Genomic DNA, 16,846 nt, shown 5'->3' with positions numbered 1-16,846 from the left:
ATTTTGGGGCATCATATTTATTTATGTTTATATTAAACATATATATGATATCGTGCGATGTTATAATCTAATAACCCCCATTAAAAGGTCTGCAAATTGGTGCAAATCGGTGGAATATATAGTTATTCAGAAATAACGCTCCAAAAAGTAAAAAAAAAGAAGGATGATTATAAAGAAAACAGTCGAATAACACGAAGGCCGTCCGTTGGAAACGGAAGACTTTTAAAAATGATAAATAATTTTCATCACAATTAGTACAAAGTCTTCCACTGGAAGCGGAATTCACATTTTAGAATGAAAATGACTGAAGGCGGTCAAAAAAGGAGAAAATATTCCACATACGCACACAATTAATTATTTTGCTATTAGACAATAAAATTTGAATAAAAAACAAAAATCTTGTGTTTCTAAATGAGGTTGACAATCCTTCAATAAATGATTAAATTTTATTATGTATAGTTGTGGGTTTTTTAAATTTCCTTTCTTACATTATAATAATTAACTTTATACACTGCACGTGTTGCATTTTTTTTAAGAAAAAGGACGTACAAATCAAAGGCATGTATATACAGTGTTTAACCTGATAAGCAAGTAAGATAAATATCTATTCAAAGTATGTTTTAATATGTGCATTTTAAATACAAATTAAATGCATATGAATTCAGTTATTACATTCAAAAACGCATGCAAGTGAAGCATGAAATTTTATTTTGTAAAATGTGTGCACAGTATATCTTAACAGAGATCTCTAAAGTAAGGATTCATTAAATGTTGATCTTACATATTCTCATTTGCCTTTTCGTCGTTTATTATTTCTCTGTCCTTATTCATATTGTATGAAGTGGAATAAAGACCACTTTCTATCAGAGTATATATCTATCAGAACTGTGTGTGTATGGGATGGGGGTGTAGGGGGTGCGGTTTTATTTTCGGTTGAAAATAGACAGTGTGTTAAATATGATATATAAAATGGAAAGAAAACCAGTATAATGAATATTTAAAGATATTTGATGTCTTCTTGTCAAAAACCATAAAAAAAAGCAATATTGCTTTAGGAACTGCAAACTTACATTGATAATAATTGATGTTTATATGGTTTTATAATCTAATAAAAAACACTCTCATTAACATATTCTTATTTAATATCTAATTAATAAGTAATGATGTTTATTGTTTATCAATAACAACCTAAGGATTAATTGTATTTTGTCTGGCCCTCAGATCAGGGAATCAGTGGTTTCAAAAAATATATGTCTCTTTATAATGTTGTTTTTAAATTAAACTTTATTTCACTTCAACTACAATACCCATCTACAAATTCCAGATATCCCAGATATTAGGAAAGCTGGCATCATTATTATGAAAATAACAGAACAAAAGTAATGTATAACAGGTTTGTCAAACGCTTTTTATTTTATTTTTAAACATAGTCTTGTTTGAAATTTCTAGCATGATATCAAGATCCTTGTATAAATATTTTTTAACAAAATTGTTTTAATTTCAAACAATCTTGACAATCTTTTTTCATTTTACATCCCATTTTGAATTTTTAAATCTAAAAAGCTAAATAAGATATAATTGTATAATAAAACAACACTTTTGGGTTGGTTTCAACATAAAAACCAATTACAACACGTTTTCATTTAACAATAAAGTTTAAAGCATTGTTGAAGTTCTGCCACACCCGTTTGACATCATCACTATCAAAAATCAAATGTTTAATATCTTCATTTTAGACGTCACAATAGTCTTATCAAGGATTTTGTCTTAGTTTTCATTTTTGCAAAAAAGAATTGGTACATAAATTATTGTTAAGCAGGTTGTAGTTCACTTAAGCGCTTGTCATACATGTTCTTTACCTTGTTTTTTTTAGATATTGGGCCAATATTCTTTAATAATTTCTGCCTAAATAAGATTGATGGCAAGGAGGTTAAAACTTTCTTGAAAACATACATGTTTTTGCGTACTAATAATTACCCTTTTTCTCTAAGATACAGTGAACACCGTTTTAAAAATTTAATGCATTAACAAAATCTGTTCTAGTAAAAACACAGCATTTCATATCATTTCATATCAAACAATACCGGTATACTCTTTTTCTTAAGAGCGAGGATCAATTCAAGATTTCGCACCTCTGCGGATATTCCACGCATATGCTTTGAATATGACTGTCGTAATTACGTACATCAGAATAAGAGAAAATAATTAAATTTTCATTCTACTAAACACAATTTGTGATGCGAAGATATTTTTAGTGGGAAAAAAAATAAGAAAAAAAATTAGTTCGATTTTTCTCTGTTTGCGACAAGTTTGTTATATTTTCACGGTTTATAAATCCTAAAACGCCCAAAGGCAGTTAATAGTGTTATTATCTGGTAGATATTGAATTTACATCTTAACCTAACAATATATATGTATATAACAGTTAATGTTACCGCTTTCTAGAACTTTCAGTACTTTGATTTGTTCTGTAGTCCATATATATATATAATTATTTTTATTCCTATCACATGGTCAATGATATTGTGTAAATTCAATTTGATTTTCTTACAATAAAATATTTTACAGGATATACAGAGAAGAATCGTTTCATCAGTCAATAAAACCTTGGTATTATGAACTGAAGAAGAAATATTCAATTCATATCTCAATGTTTTACTTATGTTTTTGTACGTGTAAATTATGTATCTAAAATTTTTAAAGGCTGTTTCAGTGATTGTTTATATATTTTTGATTAGAGAATGTGTTGTAATGAATGTTAACAAACTACAATTTGTGAATGTGACTTCGTTTTATTTATCATTTTAGCAGGTTTAAAGCAGCATGCTGTTGGAGTCAATTCATCACCGCTCGTATCTCGTATCGTAAAATCGTTAAATGAATAGATCTTAGAACATGCATGTTGACTGTTAGCGCTTCGAAGATTGCCCCAACGTTATGTTTGACAACGATTACGCTGACAAGCAAACAACTCAGCACTTTGTGGAACACTGTGAAATGACTTTTTAAAAAAGGTTACGTTGAAAGTTTGATGGGAGATATTCTATATTTCATATCATTTATTAACGGTATTGTGTAAATTCAAACTAATTATTCTTTGAATTTTTAAAAAATATTTTAGAAAAGAGCAGTTTTATCAGTCATTCAAACCTAGTAATCCCGAATCACAGATGAAAAACTGCATCAGAAAAGTTTCAAATTTTAATATTTTTCTTAACTAGTATGTTTTAAAATCTTTCACAGATTGTTTCATTGATATTATATTTTTTTGCTAGAAAATATATTACAATGTTAATAAACTACAATTTATAAATATGACCCATTTTTACTTGGTTTTACATCAGGTTTTGAGCACCAAAGCTGTTTAATGAAAAAGCACAGCACGTATCTTAGTATCTTAAATTTTCGTCTCAAGAATAACACACTGTAATATGCACGATTTTATTTATGTCTAATTGCAGTGTGGAACTGTAAATATTACCCTTTAAGGTATGATTATTTATAAATTTTTATACAATTTACACATTGTTCATATCCCCCTCTATTTGATCATCATTACGTATATATCCTGTAAACTTCAAGTTCGGGTTACTGTATACAAGAAAATATTCATCCCTGTTTTATTTTCACCTTTTCGCCCTCGTTGTCAGTTGGCACATTTAAGACTGGGCTAATTTAAATTTCTTTAATTATATCTCATTTTACATGACTTTGTTTTTGCGAATCCAAGACGAAACAAACCGTTTGAAAGTGTAGAAGGGCGAAAATAACACGAGGCGAAAATAGCCCTGTATACAATATGTACTTTGCTTTAAATCAACTAATTGGTAACTACTTTTCAACACCAATCAGCATATCAAAAAGAAGATTTTACACAGTAGTCAACGGAGAGAGAAAACCATGTATGTGAATGTGTTTTTAAAAAAAGCCAGACAAACTCGCTGAATTTCATAGAGTTTTATTGTTTTTAATCCACCATTAACAACCCGATATATAAAAGGAATTTATAAAGTACATTTACGCAATAAACAATACAGATGAAATGATCTTCAGTACAAACTGAAAATACAATTATACAATACAATGAATGTTTCATTTACAACACTAATAAAAAGATCTAGAAATTTTCGCGATACAAATAGAAAAAATTACGACACAAAGGAGATTACAATGCCGAGAATTAGTACTGTAAAAGTAAAAGATTACGTAAAGAAAATTGGTGAAACGTAATAAAAGAAAATGGCAGTGTACAACATTTTTTTCATTGCATATTCGCTGTATACGAAAGACAAATTCCTAGAAGAGTAGTAACTATGTAATTGGGTGCATGGTACCTTGACGTGCTATTTTTGTACCGTACGATAAATATTTATAGAATGTACATGTTACTAAACATTTTCATGGCAAGATTTTCCAATTTTTCCTGTATCGTACATCGTTTTATACCTTTTTTCTCTCTTGGACGCACTATTTAGATCATTATCTTTCAACTGTTTTGTATGGACGCTTGATAACACATTATGTAGTGGTCTTTTTTCCATTAACTAGCTCCATAGAATCAACTCATATCCTTTTTTCTAGCCATTGTTTAATATCTTCCAAAACTTGCTTCCTATCTTCTTCTAGTTCGAGTATGGGATTATGAAGACAACCTGGATATATCTACAAATAAAAAAAATAAGTGATTATTTAAGAGTAAGAGTAGTAAGAAAGCAGAAAGCAAGCAATTTTCACTATTTACTTTCATTACCTGTATAAAACACCTGATGTTATATTGATGAGGTAAGATGTCAAAGGTAAAAGAATATGAAATGCTTCCATGAAAGGTTGGACACTATTTTTTTAACCAATATAACATCCATGTTTTAAGCTAAACTATTCTATTATACTTTAAAATAATGTTCTGAAATTGGTTTGTAGAGTGTCAAAACCAATAAGACATGACCAACCTTCAGTTCTTTGTCCTGACTCTGAGCCTCGTCATACAGAGTTTGGGAGAACTTTATATCGCCTATTTTGTCAGCTTCTCCATAGAGAACGAGTAATGACACTTTTATCGAACTGAAATTTTTTTGCAGTTTTGCAGCACAATCAAGCCAAGCTTTCCAGAGTCTGTAATAAAATTGTTCTGACAAACATTAGTTTACCCCAATTCTTTATCAAGCAAAAAATTCCTTTATATAATGTGCTTTATTGCACATGTCTAGGACAACTTGTTGAATGACCAATGCCATTTTATGTTATTATAATGACAAGTTGCACTTTTTTTAAAATTAAATTTCTTTCAACCACAACATGCAGAAAAAGTTTGAAATCACGATGTCTTTGGCAAAATAAAAAAAATATGCATGTTTTATGAGGAGTAAACGTTTGTTTGAGGTCACAATTCACATTATAGGCCATATAAAAACATGTATGTTTCACGTCGCCTGTCATTTAAAGTAGGGTCGATAGTCAAACTGAAGTGCTTTGTATTTCCTATATTTCTAAAAACTTAATTCATTGTTTAAACAAAAAATGCAAGGATACAAGGAGAAAAGATTTAGACGACTAAAATATATTTTAAAAACACTCTGTTTTCAAACAATACTAATTCGTTAGATTCTGCATTAACAGTTTCCAAAGTTTGATCAGCAATAAAGTTAATGATCAGTTAAGGAACTGACCGGCGACCGTAATGATACATTCTTTTATTTTGGCTTTACGTGTAAATTTCTCTACCCTGCTTTGAACGCCGCGTGGAACAGCGGGTCATTTTTAATTCTGTCCACCTACAGTAAAAAGAAAAAGAAACAAAAGAACACATGAGAATTGAGGAACATGCATTGAGAGATAATAGAAAGTGATATAAAAGCATTAATCAATTAATTATCTTGTATTTATTGTTACTCACTTTCTTGGGATCACGTGACAACTCGTTCGGGTCGATGTGAGAAAGTTCTTGTTGAGGGAACATACGTGCTCCGATATTTTTAAAGTAAAACATCTACAAAATAAATTAAAACACAGATTGTTATCGTCATAAATACACTCTAAGATGTAATATTAGCAATAAAACATCTACGAAATAGTCGAAACAAGGATTTCTCTTAATGTAAAGACAGTAATACCAGGTATATGATATTCAATAATAAAAAATTGCATGACAAATTAAGCTACAATTTCAAAACTAAACTTAGGAAAATCCGCTCCTCTACTATACATTATATGTTTATGGTTTATCAAAATGAGCAAATGAAAAAAAAATAAGTTTTATTAAATTAATAAAACTAAAAATAGTAAAATTTACCTCTACACTGGACGAAAAAACTTTGGGAGGAATGACAAAAGGACTTGAAATGATGACGCCTTTGAAATATTCTGGTTTTTCTAGAGCTGCTAATAAAGCTGCAGCGCCGCCCTAAGAATATAGTAGACATGAAAATGAAGACAGAATAACAGTGTTTTATTATCACACGCACGTGCTTTTAGAGATAGTAATGGAGAGTGGAGGCATAGAGAAAAGGGTCCTATATTTATATTTATTTTATGACTCTCAGAGAGAGAGAGAGAGAGAGAGAGAGAGAGAGGAGAGAGATGGACAGAAAGAGACAGATTGAGAGAGAAAGAGACAGACAGACAGACAGAGACAGATTAAGAGAGAGAGAGAGAGAGAGAGAGAGAGAGAGAGAGAGAGAGAGAGAGAGAGAGATGTGTGATTTACTGTACTATTGAATGTCCAAACAGAAATATTGGTAAATCGGGGTAGTTTTTCTTCATTTCGTCGCAATGGTCAAAGATTAATTTGGTATATTCCTTAAAGTTTCCAACATGACTGTGTGTTCCGGAACTAGTCCCATGGCCGACTAAAACATAATCATAAAAATTCAAATCAATGCAACTATGCCCCGATAAAATAACATAATCGTAAAATAACTTTTATCAACGAAAGAACACGAACATTTTCTACTCCATAACATTTTGGGATAGTAAGTATTTTGGTCCGTAAAAACATTATTTAACATATATCAGACAAACAAATCAAATTTAACTGATGTATTAGTTTCTAACAAAGATCGCATGTAGGAAATTAAATTCGAACATGTGATTATAGACCATTGAACAAATTAGAGCATTTATATTGAGTTGTAATTTAACGGTAGATTTGATGTTAGTTCATGCGTAGAGGTGTCTTACTGTGATCGTGTGTGAAAACTCGAAAGCCAGAATTCACCAGAAAATATCCAAGCTCATCGTAATAATCAAAGTGTTCCCCAAGTCCATGGGAAATAAACAGCAAAGCTGTCCTAAAAAAGAAAATAAACCCATTTAAATCGTTTCACTTCGCATCTTTTAAACTTCTATTAATTTATAGCTTCGCATATAACATTACATTCTCAATAGCAGCATGCAGGTCTGTAACTCCCGGCCTGAATTAATTTCGGATAGACGACTGGGAGCTACAGTGTCGCCCATTGAAAAAATTGTGTATGTATTGCGCAAAAAATGTGCGCTAGTTTTGGCCTGTTAACATTTTTTATACGCAAATTCTGTAAAAACAATTCGTACCATTACATTCTTCATGCAATTTACTAACTAATATTGTCTCTTTACTTGCCTCTGATAGTCTTTTAACACCAGCCTCGTAAAGTAAAGTGCAATTTGTTTAGATGTAAAATTGGCGACTCCAAATCTCGATGAAAATTTAACATACATGTTCTTGATTTTCCGAGGTCGGTGGCGTGCTCCGGAGTAAATCTTGGGCAAGTAAAAAGGTGATATCTGAATTTTTTCAGACCGGGGGCTACAGACCTGCAGCTACATTCTCACATGCAAACCATGTCCAATATGTAATCTTCTTCCGTCTAATGAAGAGGAATATAAGGAATCTAGGGCCGTGGTTTGTGACGATGGTTGTATTACACTTTACTTAGGGATAAAACCGGTAACCATTGGTTAATATACAGACTGACAATACGAGTCTAATATGTTTTACGGTGCTACCGTTGTGGCGAGCTCAGTTCAGTTCAGTTCAGTTTATTTTCACTCAACACCATATAATGGTACAAGAGGTACATAAGAAGAACAAACATATTTACATATATACAATATAGTTGTAAAGTTCAAGAAAGTAAGTGGGGTGAACGAACAATATGATTAATTTTTGAAATAAAGAAACACAGTTTTCTTAATGTGATATAATCGACTGAAGACATGATTTCATAAAACTTTTTAGTGTTAGGAGAAGAACAGTAATATGTATCTAAAAACTGACTTCGTAATTTACTTAATGCCTTGCATTCTAATATAACATGAAATTCATCACAAATTTGTTACAATTACACAAATTACAATAACGTTTACCTCTTTCAACAATACCCCACCTTCCTATTTCAACCGGAAGATGATGATTTGTAGTTCTAAACTTAACTAATATTTTTCTTAATTTACTGGGTAACAAGAGTAAGTAGCGTTCACATTCAAAATTTGTTTTATAAATTCTATATATAACACCCTAAGTCGATTCCTTAATATCGTTATGCCATTTTTGTAAAAATTGATCTCTTAACCTTTGGTTAATAGTTGTCTTAATCCAACTGGAGTTATAATGGTACGATTCATGATCACACCATAAATTTGAAAGCCCACATTTATCTAAAACATTTTTTATAGAGCATAGCCATGGATTTAATATTTGTCCCTTATCAAAAAGAACACGTACATACATATATATGATTTTGCTTAACTAGTTTTCACTGCTATTGATTATGTTGGCCCAGAATGAAATCATTCTAGTAACAATGGTTATATACAGAGGAAATCGTCCAGTTTCGCCATATACCATATAACTAGGTGTACAACTTTTCAGATTAAGTATATGTTTCAAATATTTTAAATGGACACGTTCAATAATCTCAATATTTTCATAACCCCAGACTTCGCATGCATACAATAAAACTGGTACAACAATTTTATCAAATAAATCTAATTGACACTCAATAGGTAAATTAAAAGTTCTTATCTTCCTTATAACTCCATACATTGATTTCTGTGCTTGCTCACATAGCCGTTTTTTTGCTTTAAAAAATGAACCTGTTCTTGAGAAAATTACACCGAGATAATTAAATTCCTTAACTATTTCAATAGGTAAACCATTATATGAAAAGACATATTTGGGTTGACGACCTTTAGAAAGTACAACAATTTTTGTTTTACAAATATTAACAGTAAGTTTCCACGTATCACAGTATCTATAGAATTCATTAAGGGCAAACTGTAAATCGTTTGCAGACTCAGCTAAAATAACAGTATCGTCTGCATAAAACATTTTTAAACATAAAAAAAGTTCCTTTTCAATTCCCTCAGTAATTGTAGACAATCCAGTTATGTTTTTATCTAACAAATAATCTTCTAGATCATTTATATACAAGGAAAACAAGAATGGAGATAAGCTTTCTCCTTGTCGTACACCGACATTACAAGTAAAAAGATCAGATGAAAAACCATTAATACATATTTTTGATTTTATACCTTTGTACATGTTTTTTATGTATGTAAAACATTTACCATTTATTCCACTTTTAAGAAGTTTGTACCAGAGCCCATCCCTCCATACTGTATCAAAAGCTTGTTTGAAATCTACAAATGCACAGAATAATTTCTTTTTACTGTTGATCAGTGTGTGTGTTAAAAACTGCAGAACTAGAATATTGTCAAGTGTGGAAAACCCTTTCCTAAATCCCGCCTGTTTTTCTTTAATAAGTGAAATATCATCTGCAAAATGTTCAATGCGTGTTCCTAAAATATTAGTAAATACTTTCCCTAAGCAACTTAATAAAGTAATTGGTCTATAATTTTCTGGATTAGATGGGTCACCCTTATTTTTATATATTGGTCTAATAATGCCTATTAACCATTCCTCTGGGACAATACCAGTATCAAAAATAATGTTGAACACGTTTTCATACAGTGGTAAAAAATTCGACATTGTAGTTTTAATGTGTTCGTTCATAACATTGTCATAGCCAGGGGCTTTGTTGTTTTTTAAACTATTAATTGAATTCACAATCTCTTCCCTAGTGATAGGGCTATTAAGTAATTCATTCACCGTATCCGATTGATCAATAATATTATCACATGTTTCAGCGCCTTCATTTTCATTCAATATTTCAAAAAAGTTATACAATGTATCAATATCCGCAGAACATTTTTTTGTCTTATTTGAATTGTTAAGAATGTTCCAGTATTCTTAGTATTCGACGCACGTAGATTCTGCAATTTATTTGATAAGTCCTTTCTGTATTTCTTTAAGGATTCGTCCATAACTGTTTTATAATGTTTACTTGTTAACTTTAAGGTGGCCTTATTTTCTGTAGATTGATTGCGGCTGTGCATACGCTTCGCTAAATGAAATTTCTTCCTTGCTGTCTTACATTTGGAGTTAAACCATGGTTTATCCTTAGAATTTACAGGAGCACTATGTTTTTTCCCAAAAGATTGTTCTGCCGTTGTAATGAATAATTTACACAATTTTGTCATCACCGTTTTAATATTTTCCTCATTCACGATATTTGATGTCTTTAAATGTAATAGTTCGTCAGTGATCCTTTCGACGGTGGAGTGATCTAACTTTTCACGGAAAACGTCTGCATTGTTTGCTGACCAAAGTTTCACAGTTGGTTGGTTTTTCGCAGGTAAAGAATTAACAATTGAAGCGGTGACATTTGTCTTGATAGAAAAAGATATAGGCCTATGTACATCAGAAAATAAATTACAAAAGTCTAGAACTTGAAAATTACATAGATACTGAAACAGCTCTAGACTACATAAAACATAATCTACGGTACTACTGTTTTTGCACGTGAGTGCACCAACACCAATATCATTACCAACTCGACCATTTGCAATAAAAAAATTGTTATTTTTACAGAAGTCTATCATCTTATAACCAAAATTATTACATACAGTATCCATGGCAGCTCTAGATATAGGGATTCCTAAAGTTTCAAAATAAGAGGCGCAATCAATGTTTTCAGTAACAACATTATGTTGTTTTACATTTGTTAAAAAATCATCAGGTTCAACAAAATCACCAAGACGACCAACTCGGGAGTTAAAATCTCCCATGAAACAAAAAGAATTACACATACCTTGCATCATTGTCAACTTAGTGGTATTTTGACAGTTATCAACTGACATCAATAAATTGAGAGAGAGAGAGAGAGAGAGAGAGAGAGAGAGAGAGAGAGAGAATTATATAATATTTCTTAGTTTAAAACTCTTACAAAATACATTGACTTGCTTCCCCTTAAACCATTCTTTACTTTTGGAGAAATTTAATCAGTCTGTAAAATGTATTTTTGTGTTTAATTTGGTCAAAAGTGTAAACAATAAATACATTATTATTTTTCTTATGGACCTTGTTGTTATCTGACTTTTATTTTTTCTCTGGTTTACATATATATTTTTTTATTTTTGCATTCTAATTACATACGCTATATCCGTGCTCCCGGTCCCTGTTTGTAGGTGTGTAATTTCCCATTTTCCCATTTAATGGTTTGACAATATGCAATATATACATAGATATTTTAACTGTTTATTTTTTTTCTTTTATTATTTCTTATTGAGTTCAAAATGACCTATTTTTTATTCCCCCCTTCTTATACTTACTGTACATGCATGCAAAAATAGCTTAAAATTGGATCGATATGACAGAAAAGTATGGCACTTGCTTATATATACATGTACATGTATATAAAATCTCTCTATCCAATCAAAAAAATAAAAAAATTAAAAACAAAACATCTGAGGCAGGTATTGCAGTTTATACTGAAACAGCTAGTACACACAATATAGATGTTTGATCCACCTCTAATTTTATCGCGGGAAATATAGCGGGAGATCACTGTGACGTCAAACGTTAACATAGTACGAAGGAATAGAAGCAGCTTGTACGGTACTGAAAACGTGTCTTCGAACCTCAAGGCACCGTAAATTACGAGTTAAATGTTAGGCATTTTTGGCATAGCACTACGGGAGAAACACGCGCACTGGTTCTTATAGCACGCTACGCTCGCTGGCGCTGCGCTCGTTTTATTTACTTAAAAAGAAAAATAATTTTAAAACTTTCTTTATCAAGTCTTTCTGAGCCGATCTTCAGCCAACTAGATCTCAAATTATTATTATCTTAAACTTTATGTTTTGTAAGAAATGGAATCAAAACCAAATTATACTAAGGATATCTAGGCATTTATAATGCTGTAATAATGTATTTACACAGCTAAGTTGAAATGGTAAATATATAAAAGAAGGTGATTTGTGTAAATGTTTTGGTGGCTGATCGGAGAATCGAACAAACCACATGTATTTCACATGAAACACAGTTAGTTTTCGTGGTACCGGGATTATAATTGCCAAATACCACATTCACAATAAAATTAATTAACAAGTTTTCCAAAATAAAAGAGCAATTTATGAACTGAACAATACATTTCAGAATATATGCTTGAGTTATCGAACATTGCTGAGGAGCGGATCTCATTAACAGTTGATCTATGCTAACGCCCCAGGGGTCGAGCTGGTATATATACCTTGTTTTTTCTGTGTCATCCAATTCCGTTTCCGTCCATTTCCCGGTCCACAATAGTGGTCCATCCCCAAACCTATCGTAACATTTGTTCCCATATTTAAGCGCCATAACGCTGGTCTTGTTATATCAATCTACAACGTAGATGGAGATTTAGATAAACAACAGGACTCGTCCATTACTACAACTTCCTGTGGTCAGTCTCGCTTCTGGTCGGGGGTCATTGCTCTCTCTAGAGTTCACTAATTAACCAAGCCCTATTCCGATTGGTCATTTATAATCCCACAAGCCCTTTATGACATTTGCGCGCTAACATGTACCTGTTTTGAAAACATGATAATGTACTCAATAAAGAAGGGGTTTTCTTGTGTCTATTCTTTATTTAAAAAAAATTGTCTCAACTGACCTCTTTATATTTTTTGTTAATTTTAATTTAAAACGGAAATTCCGTATTGAACTCTAATATTGTATTATTTGTGTTGACATCTTTATCAGATTAACGAGATTCACAAAGCTATCATTAATAATCAGGTATCAATGTTAAGTTTTTAAGTGTTGTGATTTAGTTTTCTCATTCGATCCAATTATTGAAATCTTTTCTTGATTTAAATTTTAGGTTCAATTCTTCTTAAATATGCGTTCGTAGTATTGGTGAACTGACCTGCGTAAAGTGGAGATTTTGATGATAAAAAATATAATTTTAAAATAATTTTGATTGAATATAGAGTTAGCTAGGTGAATTTAAACGAATATATACATCATTACATTAAAAGGGCATAGACACGACTGAGCACAAAATTTTCAAATTTTATTTTCCATGTTTAGTATCTAGAATGTTTATTATGGGCATTTGTAATGCTCTGTCAAAAGTTTGAAGTCAAATATCAAGTTACAGCGTTTGAAATATTTTGTTTTGTAAACAAATCTCGAGTCTTGTTATTGTTTACATACGAGGGCTGTTCGGAAATTATTAAGACATTTATTCTTACTCCCTTGGGAAAAAAGATAAATCATTGGCATTTCACCAGAAAGTAAACCAGGATACCTTTTATAACGAGAAATTTTTAAAGTTAATGACATCAATTGTTCATTCCTGGTAAGCTAACAAACTTTCCTACATCCATTGCCCCGGAACAACCACAAGCTCATAGCAACATCATTTTAACGTTTCTCCTTGCTCATATGCTTTAAAATCCTTACATACGAACGGAAGACATGAAACATTATTAATTTTCAGCACTAAGCTCGGTTGCCATTCTTCTCTACGCATGATGATCTTCAACTTCTCTGCTGTTGTATAAGAAACTCTTTATGAAGTGTCAAATGATATTTGATACCGCCCTTGTAAATCATGCCCTCCTTTTTAAGTAAAATTGTAAGAACTTTGACTTTAATATCGTTTGGGCCATGTTCCGATCACGAAATTAGTCACATTCGGTATAGTCACATTCGGTAGATAGAAATATTCGGTATAGTCACATTCGGTATAGTCACATTCGGTAGATAGAAATATTCGGTATAGTCACATTCGGTATAGTCACATTCGGTAGATAGAAATATTCGGTATAGTCACATTCGGTATAGTCACATTCGGTAGATAGAAATATTCGGTAGATAGAAATATTCGGTATAGACACATTCGGTATAGTCACATTCGGTAGATAGAAATATTCGGTATAGTCACATTCGGTATAGTCACATTCGGTAGATAGAAATATTCGGTATAGTCACATTCGGTATAGTCACATTCGGTAGATAGAAATATTCGGTATAGTCACATTCGGTATAGTCACATTCGGTAGATAGAAATATTCGGTATAGTCACATTCAGCATAGTCACATTCGGTAAATAGAGATATTCGGTATAGTCACATTCGATAGATAGTAACACTCGATATAGTCATAGTCGAGGAAAGTCACCGGTGTTTTGGAAAAGTCCTAATCGGGAGTGTAAAGTTCTGAAACAGAATATCTCCGGGTGCGCACTGCTCTGGCGCGTTTTCTCTAGCACGGTCTCTTGGGTACTCTCGATGACGGTGGTACCTATGTAATTAAAAAAAATTAAAAAGTTAATTGATAAGATTTAGAATTAACAGTATATTGTGTTAGATTCAATGATGGAATACACATAAAATTTAAAGAGATTTGATGTGAAATATTCAGATATTCATATATATATATATATATATATATATATATATATATATATATATATATATATATATATATATATATATATATATATATATATATATCTACCATGTATAATTTTCTCTTTTTCTTACGGAAAAATATAGTTATTCATAGCTCTATAGAAACAGCCAAACTGAAATTTACACGCCCCATTTATCGATTGGTCTTACCTACAGCGACCTAAGTAAACTCACAGACTGAAAGAAATAATCATGATGATGCCAGACTCAAAGTCTCACAAGAGACGATTTGGCTGTTTCTTTTAGCTAACGTACTTATGTACATTAACAGTAATTTAGTGAATTTTTTTAACTTTTCTTAATCAATTTATTGATTAGTTAAAGAAAGATGTAAATATAAACTAGAGCAAAGCTCGTTGCAAAGCAACGAGTGGGTCTTCCGGTAATGTCGGAAGTAAAGCAGGAAGTTCCTGTAAGAAGCAGAGCTCTTAAATCAACAACAAGAGTAACTAAAACAAAAAGATGAAAAAATCGAATTATTCCTGGTACGACTTAACAAAATCCGAATGATTTTAAGTATGAATTAACAAAAACCTTTCTGATTTCAAGAACGACTTGACAAAAAAAATCCGAATGTGTTCAAGCACGACTTAACAATTATTTTTGGTACGAATTAATTTTACTTTGAACATTACGCTATTTTTTAAACCAAGGACGCGGAATCAAAATTTCCGGAAAAATCAATTTTTAAACCCCGATATCTCTGTAATGCTTTGTTTGATTTTCAAACGGATTTCAGATTTGAATTCACCATGGCAAGTTCTATAAGACTGTAGTATTGTCTTATTTTGTTCAAAAAAACGAAAATTTCCAAAAATTGGAACTGCTTCCGGTTTTGAGCAAAATTGATGAACAAAATTTTAAACCCCCCAGTACATTATAGAATTGATACATCTATCATCAGTAAAAAATTCAAAGCGATATCTTTAAAGTTAACGGAGATCTCTTCCGGACAAAATCACTTTTTTTAAATTAAAAAATGGCCGCCAAATTTGAACGGAAGTGACGTAAATGCTGAAACTTTAAGATCTTTGAGGCACGGTAAGTTTACAAAAGCTCTGAAAATTTCATTGAAATCGGATGAAAACTTTTTGAGATATAAAGCCGAGAAGGAGTCAGAAAAAAAATAAAAAATAAAATAATAATAAAAAGAAACCGAAGAAAAACAAGAGGGTCTTCCGTTGGAAACGGAAGACCCTAACAATAAAATGCTTTCTTTGATGATTTATGCGGGTTATGAAGGTAGCGATCATTGCAGGAAAAATACATAACCCGCGTTAGCTATGTCGCTACCTTCATATCCCGAATGAATCACCAAAGAAAGCATTTTATTGTTTAAATAATGCAGTGCATTGTACATTGAAATAATTACCTGGAAGTTACATGGAAAGAAGTTTCCATGTTTTTCTCCGATTGACGTCTGGTAGTACTGGTGCTGTTTAAGGGTGTCCTCCAAGATGTAGCTTCCGTTGCCATTGATCGCTCGTCTTGTATCATTGATTTGGAACGCGCATTTTTCGTTTATTAATTTTGGCAATCAAGTCCGGCAGTTTGTGAGGCTTTCAGTCGAGGGATTGTTTTAAGCGATTGTTCATGGACTAGGAGTTATTGTTGATCCATTGCTCGGTGACAGTTTCGTTTTGTAGTGGGAGATTTTTTTTTTATCCAAAAGTGGGTTTAAACGGGTTTGGAAATAACATTTAAAATGTGGATATTTGTTCAGGTAGGAATCCAAGTCGACCAGTTTTGAATCGATGAAAAAGAGCCATCGCCGTTTATTACGACATTTTGTCCAAATATTGAAGACACTACAAACTCCATGTCCATTTTGCTGCATCCCTCATTGCTTTTAAGTATCGGCGGACGCCGTCTTGTAAGTGTTTTGTACAAAGTTATTGAACTGGATTTTCGAACACAATTTGGATGGCTTTTTTGATTGCTTTCTCTTCATAAATACGAATATCTACTTTTAGTCCGGAAGGAAATCTTAGTTTTGAATTTATTTAATGATTAAAAATTGGTAATATGAATCGGAATTTCCCTCCCAGTGTAATAAGGTTGGACAGAG

General features: G+C 31.7%; 1 protein-coding gene across 1 annotated transcript; it reads right to left on the bottom strand.

Moving 5' to 3' along the window:
• Positions 1-3,947: 3,947 nt before the first annotated feature.
• Positions 3,948-12,793, bottom strand: LOC128178530 (monoglyceride lipase-like). Its single transcript, XM_052845746.1, has 8 exons — positions 12,570-12,793; positions 7,177-7,286; positions 6,709-6,845; positions 6,290-6,400; positions 5,894-5,986; positions 5,722-5,771; positions 4,950-5,112; positions 3,948-4,662 (listed from the first exon to the last, which is right to left on the bottom strand). The coding sequence occupies exons 1-8, from the start codon at positions 12,674-12,676 to the stop codon at positions 4,564-4,566; spliced, it is 870 nt and encodes a 289-aa protein (XP_052701706.1). The 5' UTR covers positions 12,677-12,793; the 3' UTR covers positions 3,948-4,563.
• Between the last annotated feature and the right edge of the window lie 4,053 nt (positions 12,794-16,846).

Source organism: Crassostrea angulata, chromosome 3 (genome assembly GCF_025612915.1).
Source record: "Crassostrea angulata isolate pt1a10 chromosome 3, ASM2561291v2, whole genome shotgun sequence".
NCBI classification, from domain to species: Eukaryota; Metazoa; Mollusca; class Bivalvia; order Ostreida; family Ostreidae; genus Magallana; species Magallana angulata.
Note: the sequence above shows the minus strand (reverse complement) of the source record. Positions and strands in the feature narration are given on the sequence as shown.